At 40.8% G+C, this 16,105-nt stretch overlaps 1 protein-coding gene across 4 annotated transcripts; it reads right to left on the reverse strand.

Annotated features, from left to right (window-relative positions):
* Window positions 1–1,626: 1,626 nt before the first annotated feature.
* On the reverse strand, window positions 1,627–14,498 carry ark2n (arkadia (rnf111) N-terminal like PKA signaling regulator 2n). Of its 4 annotated transcripts, none has more exons than XM_042508853.2 (5): window positions 14,244–14,492; window positions 12,459–13,361; window positions 7,047–7,217; window positions 6,456–6,570; window positions 1,627–5,732 (listed from the first exon to the last, which is right to left on the reverse strand). In XM_042508853.2, the coding sequence occupies exons 2-5, from the start codon at window positions 13,294–13,296 to the stop codon at window positions 5,543–5,545; spliced, it is 1,314 nt and encodes a 437-aa protein (XP_042364787.1). In that variant the 5' UTR covers window positions 13,297–13,361; window positions 14,244–14,492; the 3' UTR covers window positions 1,627–5,542. The 4 variants fall into 4 exon arrangements, with proteins under 4 accessions (XP_042364787.1, XP_042364786.1, XP_042364789.1 ...); XM_042508852.2 differs by having other exon boundaries at window positions 12,459–13,364; XM_042508855.2 differs by lacking the exon at window positions 7,047–7,217 and having other exon boundaries at window positions 12,459–13,364.
* Between the last annotated feature and the right edge of the window lie 1,607 nt (window positions 14,499–16,105).

Genomic DNA, 16,105 nt, shown 5'->3' on the forward strand with positions numbered 1-16,105 from the left:
TGTCCTGAAAACTTCTCTGCCTTCAGTGCTAAGCCTGAAGGGTGAGGGAACAGATGGGCATGGGGAGGCGGAGGGGGTCACAAAACTCTTAGTCCCATATGTCCTCGTCTTCTAGTTCCCACCATCTAATGCTTTAAGCCTGCGGCGCCTCACAAAGAGCCTTTCACAATGCTTTACTATCAGCGCAGGTCAAACTACTGCGATCAGTTCACTTTACTCACAAATAACAGACTTTTAATACTGTCAGAGTGTTAACTGCAAAACCATTTTAATAGATATCATGAAAACGGAAGCTACTGTGTTTAATTTGAAATGAATTTCCTCTCTGTCCTCATGTTACTCATTACAACTTCCCACTGCCCAAGGTGACATCTTCAAGTGACTTGCTTTATTTGACCAAAAGTCTGCAACCCAAAAATAATCAGTTTACAGTTTTACATGCCAAAGAAAAGCAACAAATCTTCATTTGAGAAGCTTAAATCAGACAATATTCTTCTTTTTCTGCTTAAAATAAAAAGCAAATAATCAGCTATCAAAATAATCCACTATCCATCATTAATTGATAATTTCTGATTTTAAGTTTGCTAATTAGAACAGTATTTGTTTTTGTATCACAACATAAATGATCAAGATCCACCAAAGAAGGAACTCATGTTATCCGTGTTTCACTCATTAGTCATTAGAAGTAGTCACATGCATTATTTTGTTGGTGTACGGCCCTCTGGTGGCGGCTGCGGCAGTCTTTAACAAGCGAGCTGTCATTTTGAATAAACCCGGAACAGCACTTGTACAACACAGAATCTAAAGCTGCATCACTCAGCCTGAAAAGACATCTGCAAGAGGAAGGATATTTATTTCTGGCTTTTGAGAGTGAGCCAGCACACTCGCTGCTCTGTGAGGCCACCACTGCCCTGTAAAAAATTAGCATACAGCTGATGTTCTGCCCCCGAGGGTGAAAAGAGCCGGCCAAAGGGCTTTTGGTTTGCAGGGGAAGGGCCCCGCAGACTGCATTGCTCCACACCCTCATTGTCCTCTTCATGTGAACTCCATATGTCCCCCTAGCGGCAGGTGTCACGGTGTGACCTCTGACCCGGCATGCCACTTTAGTGGGTGACGGTGAAGTTGTATTGTTCATGGCGAGGCAGTTGTCTAGACTGTTTGGCCACAGGATGAAAGACAACAATGAGACGTGTCGTTAAGTATTGTACCTATAGTGGCAATTATTCTCACACAGGAACACAAGAATTTAGTTGTGCAAAACACTTTTGTGATTGACACGACTCCGTGCTGCCATTATCATATTTAAATTTGAAGTTGAATTTAAATGACAGTGTTTGCTAAGTTAAATTTAAAGTTTTTGTGACAGGATGAAAAACACGCAGCAAATGTCAATTTCTACAGCTCGCAGACAAAAGCCCCAATTATACAACTTTTGACATCCAAAATTGGCAACTCTAATTCTTCAGACTAAAGTGAAACAAGAAAAATCCTCCACTTTAATTTCCCTTTCCCAAGCTTGACATTTGACATCCTGACAGTCGCAACACATGAACAAAAACAACACAAACTGCTTGTAAAATGAGTCAGCCTTCTCTAGAGACAAGGAAATAAATGGCTGTACAAAAGGTCATTAAATAACGCTCTATTTATTTAGTTTTAAAATAGTTTCTTTTTGTTCTACAGACATAATTTCAAGGAAGTCAAGGACTTGCAGAAGCAACAAAATAAACACCTTTTTTTGTTAATTTAAAATACTGACAGTAAAATAAAACAATAATAACAGAAGAGCGAAGCTAAATTACTTGTAATGAGGATAATATCTGACTGGAGGTTAAAGATGTGACCAAACATGCTATGTGCAACCATAGTCGGGCATCGCTGCCAGAAATTTCTACCAAACCTCTATCACTAAAGACATGAGTCTTACTAACATTTCATAATAATCCTAAGAAACAAGAGCAAAATAGTTTTTGCAAGAAGAAGTGGTCTGGTAAAAGAATCAAAATTACAGTGGTAGCTGCATAAGGTGGAAAGAACTGGCCAAAGGAAAAACAAAAGTATCACATTGTACTAAACTGTATGTTGAGTTTGAAACAGAGTTCAAGTCATCTCATTTCACATCAAATGCATTGACTTTCAAATTAAAAGATTTAGACTTACAGAGCACTTTTTAAAAAAATGGAAGCAAATTTAAAATCCATAAAACAAAAACATAAATTCCATTTAGACTTTGGTTTAGTTCCTTATAATTAGGATTTTCCCTTCCCTTCTGTGACCAGCAGAAGTCAAATATTTTGATTCTACAATTCTCAAGCATCACTTAGAAAAGTAGCTGTTATCTCATATGAAATAAAATAAATCTTACGTGTTAAAACAGTATGAGGAGTTGGATCATTGATAAAAAATTTACCAGCTTGGCTGCAGTACTGCATGAAGACAAAAATAAGACCACAGGGAAAGAGAGCAAGCAGGCCCTGAGGATCAGGGTAAAAACAGTTCATACAGTAAAAGTTTCTTCTATAAACACCCCCCAATATGTGGGTACAAACTCAACACCACGTATACTTTATGTGTGTGCTAAATTCACATCTATTATTAAAATATTTATTATCAAGATAGCAAAATCCACTGCTCTGTAAGGTAAAAGAATAAGCTTTATACGATTCTAAAAGAAAAATAGTGCACGTTTCAAGGCATTCAGGCCATCTTTTGCTTTGCAGTAATCAATGGAAGATACATTTCTTCAGTTGTTATAAAGGGGTCCCCAGAGGTTTAAAGGTGTTTGCATTCACTCAGGATAAACATGCAAACCAGAAGTGCACCCAGTCAGCACTGCAGGGTCATACATTCACTGATAGTGGGGGAGGGGGGGCATCACCTGGGACACTCTCAGACTCTGTAGCAACACAGCAGACTCTGTGGCTTTAAACATAACACAAGTCATTTCTATTGCCCATACACCACATCCACATATAATAGTGCTGCAGTGGAAATGAGCCGTATTTTGTAGTGTGATTGTATTTTTTCCCTCAGTGTCTGAGTTTAACCAGTGGTTTTCTGTATGTTAATATAAAAGAAGGAATACGGTATTGTAATATGGTAGTAACAGAAACAAAATATGTGGATTGTATCAAAAGAATTATCCGGAAATGTGCTTATTTGTTATCTGGTGAAGAGTTAATGCAAGAGGAGATGCTAGGATTCACTCAGGTTTATCCATTAAATATGACGTTAAAGTAGCAGGTTATCTTAGCTTTGCAAAAAGACTGGAGACTGGCTGAGATAACAGCTTCTCTCACTGTGTTCATCTATTTCTGTCAAGAGATAGTCCGTCACATAACTCCCCCAAAAGAGTAAATTGTCATTTACAGTTTGTTTTTTTTGTTTGAGTTAAACAAACAAGACATAACGTGTTAATTAGTGAGCTTTAGAGATGCTGGTATGAGGGTTTGGTAACATTTGGACAGAAATGCTATTTATTTCCCCTGTTTCCAGTCTTTGTGCTAAGCAAATCTAACCAGCTTCTGGCTGTAGATTCATATTTAAAGGGATAGTTTTGATCTTTTAAAGTGGGGTTATATGAGGTACTTATTTAGAGTCATTATGGTAATTACAGTCGATGTCAGGCGGTACGCCCACAGTTTGGAGAAGCAGGCACAGACACAGACACCTAAAAAAAATCTGTATCAGTATAAGTGCAATTTAAGTAATTTTAGCTCGCTGATCATGGGAGCTGCTTGTCTACCGATGCTTCGATCAGTTAATTAGTCTGTGTTATTTTGCGACTTTGGTGAATCTGAAAGAAGTCTTTTTTAACACACAACACAAACTAACTGATCAAGGCAGCAGTAGACCAGCAGCTCCTTCGTTTAGCAATGTTAAGTCACTGTTTTTCTAAATGGAATCTGGCTCTGAAGAGACTGATATAACCGCTTCATTTTCTGATTGGACTGGATTTTTTTTTTTAGGTGGAACCTTTTTTAAGTTGCCAAAATTCCTTTTTTTTGCTTGCCCCCATCCACAGCAGTACATTGCTTATCTTCCATGTTGGACTCCAGCCTCATTCTCCAAACTGAAGGTGTGCCAACTGACATCAGCCACATTTACACAGCCTGTTCATGGCAGGAATATCACACCGTTATGCCTTGCTGTTCTGTATATAACGTGTGATCCTGAAATGGGGGGAGGGGGGCAGAGTTAATGACAGCATCGAAACAAGCTCTGTGTAATACATCAAGCCGGAGAGAAGTGACCATGGGTGTGACGTTTTGACATGTTTATGTGTGTGACCCACTGTGGGATATTTAAAAAGCAGCAGTTAGCAAAGCGGCTAATTCAAAGAAGAAGAACAGCGTCTGTAAACGTCCAAAAACTGGGAAAACAATCAGATTCAGGAGCTCCTTAGCCTCCGAGCGGAGGATGAGATCAGCTGCCACAGATCAGGGAAGGTAAATAATTGTGACTGACATGTTATGCCTTTGTTATTGTTTATAAAGTACTGCTGATGCATATATTGTATGTCACGCTAGAGGCAGTGTATAACCACACACCGGAGCGGCATGACGCGGTTATCGTTTGGTTCTGTTTTAAATGCCGGGGCGGTATAGAGGGGGGACTTTGTTGCTGCTCTGTAGCACGATCTCTGTGTAAAAGCAGCCATCTACTGTATGTAATGTACTGTCTAAAGATAAGTACCCCATACAACCCCACTTAAGATCTGAACGATCACTTTAAAGTACAAATATAAGGGTGGTATCAATCTTCTTACCTCTGCAAGAAAGTAAAAAAGCAAAAATACCAAAATGTCAAACCATTTCTTTAAAATAAACCAAAACCCTACCATACAGCACCAGAGCACAGGCTATACCTCTGCTGGACAGAGTAGCGAGAAGCAAAGCCATCATTGCAGAAACTGAACTAAATGTGAAACCAGTGGTGAGACTCTTGAAAACAAAACTGACCTTAGACCGGTACAAAGCAAACTTTGCGGTCTACTGTACAACATAGAAGTGTACCAGCTGCCGTTTATGCCTCGACTGCAGGTGATAAAATGCCAAATCTGAAAATGTGCCATTCAGAGTCTGTAGTGAAGCAGGTCAACAGCCACGTTGATACTAACCTGCTCTCAAGCAGCAACTTGATGTTTTCACTATACAGCTTGCAAGCACACAAAACAAAAAATGACAACCTGTGTCTGTTGTCAGGGGGTAACTGAGGTATTAAATGAAGGTAGGATATTGCTATCATTAACAGATAAATCACTCTTATTTCCACCTGCACTTGAAGTGCTGTGCCATTTTATTACAACTAAATTCAGAACTGACAAGCCAAGATGAGGGAATCACGTCAGTAGAATGGCTTTGATACACATGATTGTTTGACAGTAAGTTAAAAACAAACTCTGGAGCACAAAGAGTCCAGGAGCGGTTACAGGCCAGGCCGCAACTATTAGGAAGGATTTCAGCCGTAACATGGAGGCAAGGCAAGAGGGATGAGGAGGAGTGAGAGGGAGAAGATAAGGAGTCTTCAGTGTACAGGTTGTTTAAAGTAGGTATTTGTGTCCGGTGTCCTCGTCCAGTGTGAGGTCCACCACTTCGGGAGGGGACACCCAGTTGGGCTGAGGGGAAACAGTAGTCCAGAGCTGTGGTTGATTTGTGCTGTTTAACTGCTCCACTGAGTTCTCCTTCCAGGTGGACAGACTCTTTATGACCCCTCCGCACGGGTGGGCGCAACTAGATTTAGAAACAAAAGAATTTAAAAAGTTGAAGTTATTGTAAAAAGTCAGATTTCCATTTCTTTTTTAATATAAACCAGGTAATGGGGCTTTATAAAAACTGCAAAAAGTATCAAACCACAGAGAACTGCACACAGTCTGAATACAGAAACTGTGCCTTTAAACAAGCTGTGGATTAGTGACGTTACAAATATAATATACAGACTGTTTTTAACTTGAAAATTGGTAGCACTAAATTGATTATTGGTAAAAATTTCTGATCAATTGGTTGGTTATATATTTTAAAAAATTAAAAGATTTTGGAGTGGAGTGAGCGCTCTTGACTTTTAAACTACTCTTTGGTAAAGGCTGTTGCGTAGACACAGGAAGTGACACAGAGGGGCAGAGCTCTGCTTGGTGAGAAAACATAATCGTCTCCTCTGCTGAGAACTAGTGAATTTATAACTCACAGCAGATTAATACGGCTTTTGTCTGATAATGCTTAACTTTAATGTTAGTAAAAATGTTGCTGCATGCTGCCTATCCACCGCTAGCTTATTTTTTGTGTGATTGCTGCATCCCACTGAGCCCCGTTCAAACTTTAAATCGTTCGACAAAAAAATAAATCGTCAAATATTTGTATTGAACGACCGAATCTGATTCTGCTGGCGTAATTTGGAGTCGGGCGCAGCCCTAATGAAAATAAAAGTCAAAAGATTAAAGTCCCACTGAAAGTCTTTACCGTGCTTTCTCTTGCACTCCGACTATTTCCACCTCGCTGTCAGAGGAGGCAATGTTAATCTGGCCCTTGTTGTGTTGTGAACTTTCCTTGTGCGACAGCTCTGCCTCCACGTGGCCTGAAACAAATAAGAGGAACAGAGTCACACATTGTGAGGAGAATCAGAGCAATAGAGAGCTTCAGGCCTTGCTGACACATAAAGACTGCAGCTGCTTTGACACAGACAAGAACAAAACAATGATGAATCTGACACTTGGGTTTGAAAAAAAAAAAAAATAGCTGACTGGATAGCGTGGAGCAACACATTGGACAAAACATAAATTGTGGACTTTAGATTCATGTTTTGACAATGCCGGCTAGTCAGTCAGAAAAGGTCATTTTCTTTTTTGTCCTGAAGCAAGGCAGAGATTTTTATAGCACCCAATGCAAGCCAGTAGTGTGTGGGATGAAGGCAGTAGTATTTCAAAGGCCTCTTGCTGAGATTAATAAGACCATTTCCCCCACATAGCACGCAGCACCCATGCCTCTAAATGTCCTGTCTTCACTGAGAGGAGTGGAAATGATCAGTTTGGATTCAGCGGGTTTGTAACTGACCTGAGATAGAGCACAGAGCTCTTATACACCCAGAGTGAGCTGCCATATCCTGGCCTCTGTGTGTTTTTAGCTCATGCTTTATCACCGTGGGCCGGACTGTCTCCACACTCATACTCTCCTGGTTAGAATCAGTGTCTGAAATATCATAGTGACCCACTACTGGAAGCCCGTCTGCAGAAAACAAAGAGAACACTTCATTATTCAAATCATGCTTTGGAATCGTAGGACAGGACGACGCATCCGCAGTCCTGCTAACTGCAAAATGCACAAGGAAACAAAGCCTATATTCCCCAAATGCAATAATGAAATGAAACATTTTAGCACATTCAAATTGATAGCAGCTCTGCTGTAAAACATAGATAATTACAGAAACATCCCACTGTGAATAAAGTAATCATCACTTTTTTGCTACACTATTGAGGCTTTTATATTATATGAGTAAAAAAAATAAACCTTTAGCGGCAGCTTTTTTTTTTCTCTCTCTCCATTTATTGCTTTTAAAATAACAGCCATTCACATAAAAACTACACTAGAGTACAGTCATTACAAAACACTTCAAAATTATCTTACTTGGTGAATGAAATGTAGTGGGAGGATAATAAAAGCCAAACAATAGAAGAACTCTGTGGAGGAGCGGGAACATGTTTGTTCTACCCTGTAAAAGGAGTCCCTGGGAGACACACATACACAGCTATCATCCAGACTTGACTGTGGGTGTGTGTGAGGGGGGGTTCGTCTGGACAGCGTGTACTTTGAGAGAACACTGCCTATGAATAGCTGATTGGACTGAAACAGGCAGGTACCAGACAAACCCAGAGGACTTGCCAATGTAAAGGCCATGTATTTAAGTTAGAAAAAGGACTGATGTAAACCAGGATAGTCTCTTTGGTAAACAATGGACTGTCCTTAGTGTTGTTTTTAATGCACACAGTTTGTGAGAGTATGCACAAGGCTCCCTTTACCATGTTGACAAAACAGTTGATTTTAAAGGTAATTTCAGCATTAACAAATGCAGGACAGCAGTTTTGGGATCCAAATGTAGGTAATTACGCAACACCAATATTCACAGAATTGAAAACAAAAACTTAAGGCCAAAAGAAAACAACTAAATAGATAAAATGTTCAATCAGTCACCATTTATCAGCATAAGCAAAGCTATACCTTGCACACATGCTGCTGATGAAAACTAATTTGGCCTTGCACATTCTATATACTAATATTACCACATGCAAACAGGTGGGGAAACAATGCCTCCAGCTTTGTAAAACGGGACAGTCATAGGGCTACATATACACATACAGAAAACACTTTTTTTTTTTAACATCCTAACTATAAATATGATTAGGCCAAAGATTCCTTCATCAGTGTCTGTGATGGTTAGCAGTGTTAAAAACTGTGACACCATGGTCTTGAAAGTAGTATGGAGGATAGGGTTGAGGCGGAGAGTTTCCACCTCAAAGACCACAGGATCTGAACCAGAGAAGGCCACTTGATCACTAAGATCAGTCAGTTTTTTTTAAGAAATCAGTAAACATTGCCATGCACCATACTGCAGCTGTATTACTGCTGTGTATTTGTTAGTTTGATGCCTCGGTTTTCAGTTCAAAGTCAAGCTGCGGAGTGCGCGGCGCCTTGTGGAGACACAGGCCAAGCTGGAGGACCAGTGTGAATAAAAATAAACTAGGCAAATATTAGTGAAGATTTCAGGCTCTTGACATTGAAGCGAATAGCTGCAACATAGGAACCCATGCCTTATCTGATGTCTATAATCTATACATAGGCTACTAAAAATAAACATTGGGAGCCACCCCCCCCTCACTAGTTTCTTGTTACTGCACAAAGGCAGCAGTAGCAGCAAATGTAACAGAAAGGCAAACATTACAAAATGTAAACACATCTAATCTAATTGAGGATTTTAAAAAGCAAGGTCTCATGTGGGTTAGTATATTGTGTGTTTATATTTATAGGCAAATCTATATTGTTATGTAAATGTTTTTGATGTTAGTAAAGCTATACCACCAAAATAAAGGTTGTCACAAGATTTTTAAAAGTCCTGAACCATTTACAAGCAAAGTGCAAACATAGTTCGGGAGAAAGAAGGGTAATGTAGAGTGCTGGACCTAAAGAAATATGATGCTCTAGCTATCATTCCCAGCATGAAGTCAGGAATGACAAGGCACATGCTATTAAGCAGCAGCACCCAACCTAGCTCTGTCATGATGGCTGCCCAGGTGCTGTAAAGCACAGTCTGTATGAATGATATAACCAGCTTCTGTGTCTGTATGTATGTGAGTGTACAGCTAGTACTCAAAAACAAACAAGCCATACGATAAGCAATACAATAAGAGCCCTGACTCAACAGTCTATTGAGATATGCCCCGAGTCTGTGTCGACAGACGCTGCAGAAATCAAACAGGTGAGTTGAATTATTCTGAATGTCAAATTTCACAGTGATTCAGTGCCAGCAGACGCACTGAGCCTCAGCTCTGCACACAGTCAAGTTCGCCGGCTCAGGCCCAGCTGCTGTTGATGGTGTATCCGTTTAGTGACCTCGTATCATTTATCTATTAATACCCATTGCCATGCTTTCTGTATCAACTAGTTCTACACTTGGTGAGATCACAGCGAATAGAAGTGAAATCTAAACATTCAAGAGACCAGGGTCTGGAACACCTAGATTTCCATTCTGAGTGACTGCTTCAGGTAGGATGTTGTTGTTGTTGTTCATAGGGGTGGAGGTGAGACTGTTGTTCTCTCGTGCCAACATGTAGGCGGCCATGGTCTCTGCAGACTCAGACGATGGCAAAAAGGAGCTGGGTGGGGATGGGCGTCCCCCCTGGGAGGGATGCTGCTGCCCCTCTACGGCATCACTTGAGCGTTTAGACGAGTCGTTGTCCGAGTCGAGGTGTGCGAGCTTTTCCATCCAGATGCGGAAGCGCTCCTCGGTCTGGCGCTGCATCACGGCAAATCGCGTCATGGCCTCCTCCAGAACGCTCCCGATGCCGTTCCTGTCCCACGAACTGGTGTCCAGCAGCCCATGAATCTGGGCGCCCACTCTGGATCTCTCCGATGCACGTCTGAAGCCAGCTTTAAAGACATTGAGGCCAAGCCATAAGAAAATACAGTGGCACTTTCATGCTTCGGAGGTGGACTTTTGTATTAAAGAGAAAAATGACAGTTTTTTTTTTTTTTTTGGGTTACGTGCAGATCAACTCGTTCATGCTGATGGACTACATCATGCAGTTGAAGCACTCAAATCTGTGTGCGGGATGTAAAAATGGTTGAAAACATTTCATGTGGCACGGATCCCTAAAGAAAAATAACTGGATGTCTTGGGCGACTCATTTAGTGACCGTGGTTTGGAAAATGTGTTGTGGTTAAAAACACCCATTTGAAGAAAATGGGCAACACACGTCTAACTATATTTTCTTTTAAAACGTAATTCATCTTCATAAAATATGCAATTAAAAGACGCATCAGGGTATCGGCTAAAAGTTGCACATGGTGCAATATCTCTTTAATGCCCCTGAAACAAAAATCTAAAGCCCCTTTTACACTGCCTGTTCAAGGTGGGAATATCGCGCCATTATGCCGCCTCGCCGTCCTGTGTATAAGGAACGATCATAGGGACAGAGTTGACTCGCCTTTAAGCCAGCACAGGTGGTAACAGCACTGAAACCGTGTCTGTATCAAAGGGACAGCCAACAGGACGGGACCATGGGCAGGATGGGTATGATGTTTTGACAACGAGTTACAAACTACAAGAGATTTAAAAGCAGCTGGTAGTGGTTAGCAGACAACTCAAAAAGAAGAACGGTGGCCATAGATGTCCACAAATTAAGAAAATGATGAGATTCGGGAGCTCCTTACCCGAGCAGAGGACGAGATCAGCCACCTTGTAACAGAGATGGTCAGTGATCATTATTGCCATTTTTTATTAGAAAGGGCTGCTGCGGCACATAATATATGTCATACTAGAGGTCGACGCTGTTGCATTTAACGTCATGCCTGCCTTTTTTTGGTTACGCAGTGCCAGCATGCTATCTAAAATCACACAATGGAGCGGCAGGGTGTCACCATCGTTTGATTCTGTGTAAAAATTGAAAGGAGTCATGAAGAGGGGACTTAGCAGCAGTCCTGTAGTGCGATCTCTGTAAAAAGGGCGTAAGACTAGATGCACTAATGTCATTGTGGAAACACACTATGTGATCGGAACAAAAAATGTATTAAACAAAAATCCTGGCACATCACCAGCTAAATTTTGAAGATTCGAAAAACCACAAACCAGAACCAACCCAAAAGGTTACATTCTAGGAAACGACTTCTGTGACGTGACTTCAACAGCAGCAACAGGCTTGTGAATCCCAGCTAGAAGCTACTTAAGGAGAACTCAACTCACCCGAGAGATTTCTACAATCATCAGGAAACAGTCGATTAACTAAGGGAACAAACACAGGGTCGATGTGCAGACAATACAGTCAGTGTTTACTCATATTGGACACTTGTGTGCCCGAGTTTAGTTTCCAGCATAGAGCTGTGTATGCATGGATATTTCCTTTTTGTCTCCCAAAAGGTGCTACAGAACCCATTATAGAGAAGAGGACCGCCTGTTTGCAACCCTAAAAAGATTCCACTGTAGACTAATGACAGACCTCAGAAATACTCAAAAGCTGCAGGAAAGCAGGTTATACTATGTGTCTAGCAGTCCTCAAGTGCTATAGCCTGTTTAAATATACATCCTTTAAATTGACTTTAAAGCATTCTAATAAAATGGCACATTAAATTTGATTTGGAGTCTACATTGGTAGCAGCACACCAATGCTGTGAACAGTAAAAGCAGAGGCAGCAGAGCTGGCAATATAGGTTAGATTGAAAAAAACACAATTCTGTTTTTATCTTCCAATGAGTTGAAGAATGTCGACTAGACTTCCACAGCATGCATGAGACAAAGCTCAAATAAGTGTCTGGGCATAGGCCCTCCTAAACACACAAGCTAAGTATCCAAAACAGGATGAATGAAGACAGATGATGAGTGAGAAAACAACAACAAAAGAAAAAAAAAAAAAACAGAGAAAGTGATTGATCGAACACAAACAAAGCAGTGCTTGTACTGATGTGATTTTGCAAAGGTTTTGAACAACCCCCTTTACATGTTCTCACTATATGTGGCAAGAGAACAACTTGGTTTGGTTGCCTGAAAGTTTTAAGTCATGCAGGCAGCCTCTTAACGTCAAGCTTTATGCTGGATGGCTGATCAGCTTTGGCTGTCATATACTGCGCACCTATGTTTTATGATACTATGTGATACAGTGTTGTAAAGGATGTCGAATTGGCTGTTACTGTGACCATGTGCTACTACACAGTGGTAGTAGTACTGTGCTATAAGCATGTGTTGTGAAAGCTGGACTTTACCTGAAATATCTGTCTTGATTGTCTTGCTACCTCCTGAAGTGTCATCGTCCTCGTCCTCAGAGGAGCTGGTGCTGGAGTCACACGTGAGCTCGCTGTCACTCGTACTGCTGTCCTGCAGCAGGTTATATTTCTTCCGTGCTGCTGCCTCCCGTTTTTGCCTCAGCAAACGCATTCGCTCCTTGTGTTTCTGGCTCCTGTGACCTTTCACTTTCGCCAGCTTGCCGTTGGTTTGTTTTTCCTGCCCTCCTGCTGCGACCAAGGTGGGCTGGCAGCGGTTTTTCTTTGCAGCCATTGCATTGGGCGGCATCTCGCTCTCAGAACGTGACCGCCGAGACTTCCTCCCCCCTGTAGCTGTGGCAGATGACTGCCTTCCTGTTGCCTGCCCAGGATCATTTGAAGCTTCCATGTTGCCATCTTCCTCTTTTCCTGCGGGAGGAGCAGTGCCATCTTCTCCTGAGGAAAGTGTGTCTGAGTCAGCAAGGTGGCCGCTGGATGAGGGGGAGAGCATGCAGGGGTTTGAGGAGTCACTCTCATAGATATGTCGAGATACGGGCTTGTCGCTCCCTGTAGAGGCATGCTGGGACTCTGGGGAGTCTCGGCGGAGCTCTTTCATCAGGCATGGCATGGAGAGGAGGCTCTGCTCACCCTCTGTATTCAAGGGACTGTCTGCCTCCTTCTCCCGCGGTGGTGAGCTGGTACTGGTGGTGGTCTCTGTTTTCAGATGCTCATCCTGCTCTCCCTGAACAGAGCCTGTGGCTGATTGTGCTTCATCAAGGCACTCTGGGGGTAACTCCGCATACGCAAATTCCTCTGCCTTCTCTGAGTCAGCCATCTTCATGCTAGTTGAGCCCAGAGCCCAAAGGTCCAACAAACATGGACCAATGTGCCTGGACAGGAGCTCACCTGCTGGAAGAGAAACATATCACTAATTCAAATTCACAGTAATCTGTGCAAGAGCGTGGATGTCTGACAGCACAGGCAATACTTAAGGGCATTATTAAATATAGTTTACACCCCCAAATTATTAAATTATGACCCCAAAATGCAATCTTCATTTTAAAACATGTAATTCTCCAGTTCAAGTACTGTGGTTAACAACAGCAGCATATTCAGACATTTTTTTCCTCCTTTACAGACTCGGATAAAAAACACTGTTTCGACTTATTCTGTACATTTTGTACGAGGTTTACATGTTGCATAACTACTGACTGCTCACATTCCAAAACTAACAAATAATCTCATTATATTTTATGCAACAGTTTGGCCAGAAACTCTCATTAACGATAATGCTGGTATGACATTAATATCGGCTAACTTCTAAGCGCGATGAAGGCTATTTTTAGTTTTTTTTTTTCCTTCTACTTTTACGTTTCAAACAGTGCGAGTCTGATTTCATTAAAGTCTGTTAAACCTCTTCGGCCGAATTAAAAAAAGTCAGTGTACTATGATACCTTTCATGGTATTTAAATTAATTACTTTACTTAGTTAGGTCTAGAGCTAGCTGAAGCTAACAGAGGCTCGGATCCAGACACTACTTTTAGCTGCGTAGTGAAGCTAACCTCGGTCATAACCTTACACTGCAAACTTGGCGAGAACAAGACCACAAGTCATGGGAAAATGTTCCGGTTGCAGGACAGCTGCCTCGCAAGATCCTATAAATGGAAGCAGTATCTAGCCATCCAGAGGCGTAACAAGCAGGATAATGTCAGCTGCTAAAGGCTAACGTTATCAGTCAATACGGTAGCCAACTAGCATTTAAAATCGGCTGCGCTCTGCACAACTTACCGCGGCGTTAGTTATATTCTTCTTTCTCCAGTGTCAGACTTTTCAACATCTTCGGTAATTTGTAGCGTCTTTGATTTACGATGCATAAACGACGCACTGTTGAATGTGCTTCACTTCTACACAACTTGGAGGGATTTGAACGTGTTTTGGCGCAGTGCGCTCGCACCTTCGCGAGCCCCGTTAGCCTTTAGCGGTTAGCTGTGTGTTTATTTTAAAATGTCTCCATCAGCCGTCCGTCTTTCACAAAGATACATACGCCACTTCCGGTGTGGTTCTCGCGGTCGAGCGCCCCTGTGGGCCGGATATTAACACTACAGGAGAGGAAATACCGCAGGACACGCATGGACAGCAGAGGGACCAGTTTGTTCCTCCGTTTTTTGCATGTCCATGTGCTTATTTGTTTTGGTCTGATATTCATAACTGGGTACAGTGATATAGTTTATTTTATGGATTGCCTGTATGCAAACATTTTATAGGGAAAATATCTTATATATTATTGTAGTTGTTGAAAAGTGTGTCCATATATACATTTGCCAGCTACTTTAAGTCAAAAACATGTATGGAAATGAATAGTAAAGCAAACCCAAAAAAACATGTAGAGGCAAGGCATGGCAACTTTATTTAGCACATTTCATACACCAGGAAAATTCTTACAGAGCAATAAAAGATACAGATTTCAGATGAAAGACAAAAGACATAAAAAGTACAATTAATTACTGAAGGATTTACAGTTGGAAATCACTGTTAAAATAGCTAAAGTGCAGAAAAAAAGGAGTGAGGATAAAATATTTTTTAATAATCTGAAAGTTTAAAAATAAGTTTACAGTCATTGAAAGGTGGACTAGGCAGTGTAAAAATGAATGTTTGTAGCTTTTACTTATTTCCTGATTTTCAGTACATATGTACATACATATATGTATGTGCAATGGTTAAAGATTACCTACTTTCATATAAAGTGTGTGTGTGTGTGTATGTATTTGATTGTGTTGTAACATTTCCATCATTATTGCTGAATAATATTCATTTTCTTTGTAAATCTATTACCTGTCTTTTTCCGTACATTTTCCTGGACAAATTGATAAAATTATTTTTCTAAAATCTCCAGTCTAAAGTTCTGACCCACGATCCCCATAGACGCACCACCACAATTTCCCTAACATCACAGTAATAACTCTGAAATACTTGTTCTTTACTTGAGTATTTCAATGATACTATACTATGCTGCTGTGCACTTTTACTTTGTTATATTTATTTCAGAGGTAAATACTATACATTTTTATCAGAGATCAAGTTCTTTCAGAGAAGCAGTCATTGGCAAAGAAAATCTGAGCCCTCAGGCTCCCTCTAACAATGCTTATTAAATGTCTTCGGGACTGTTTGACATTCATTAGGGAGGTGGGGGGTCTGCATTTTGGATTTATTTTACCTCCATGTTTTGTAAAGAAAACATGCCAGTTTGGAGGGCATGTTTTTTTAAAATGCCAAAAGTACATCATTTATCAAAGCCAGCAACTGTAAAAACAGAAATTATCATTGGATTTTTAAATTTCCCATGATCCTTGAACACATTATGTGGGATAAAAGCTTCCAACAGAAGAAAAATAACCGAATCAAAGCAAAAGTGATATTTCATTAATTCACTTTATTCTACATGTCTCATTTTTCCCAAAATAAACTGTTTGCACCAACCAATTAGCATGCATAATAAAAGTGAAAAACTAATGCTTTTTCCCCAGCTCCAGGGTTTTGTCTTAGATTTTAAAAACTTAAAAAGTTTAACAACTAATTTATGTTGAAAGGATGGTCATACATTTCCCCCAAGTCAGTCAGGGAGGCTGAGGGAAAAATATTTGTAGCTTTGG

Source organism: Plectropomus leopardus, chromosome 20, assembly GCF_026936395.1.
Source record: "Plectropomus leopardus strain MGB_pleo_1.0 chromosome 20, ASM2693639v1, whole genome shotgun sequence".
NCBI classification, from domain to species: Eukaryota; Metazoa; Chordata; class Actinopteri; order Perciformes; family Serranidae; genus Plectropomus; species Plectropomus leopardus.

Bases quoted from the DNA above. Each gene is read 5' to 3' on its own strand.
- ark2n (XM_042508853.2), bottom strand. From the start codon at position 13,296: ATGAAGATGGCTGACTCAGAGAAGGCAGAGGAATTTGCGTATGCGGAG. The intron at 7,218-12,458 runs GTAAAGTCCAGC...TGTTTTCTGCAG, and splicing joins AATCAAGACAGATATTTCAG to ACGGGCTTCCAGTAGTGGGT. The intron at 5,733-6,455 runs GTAAAGACTTTC...TTCTAAATCTAG, and splicing joins GGAGTGCAAGAGAAAGCACG to TTGCGCCCACCCGTGCGGAG.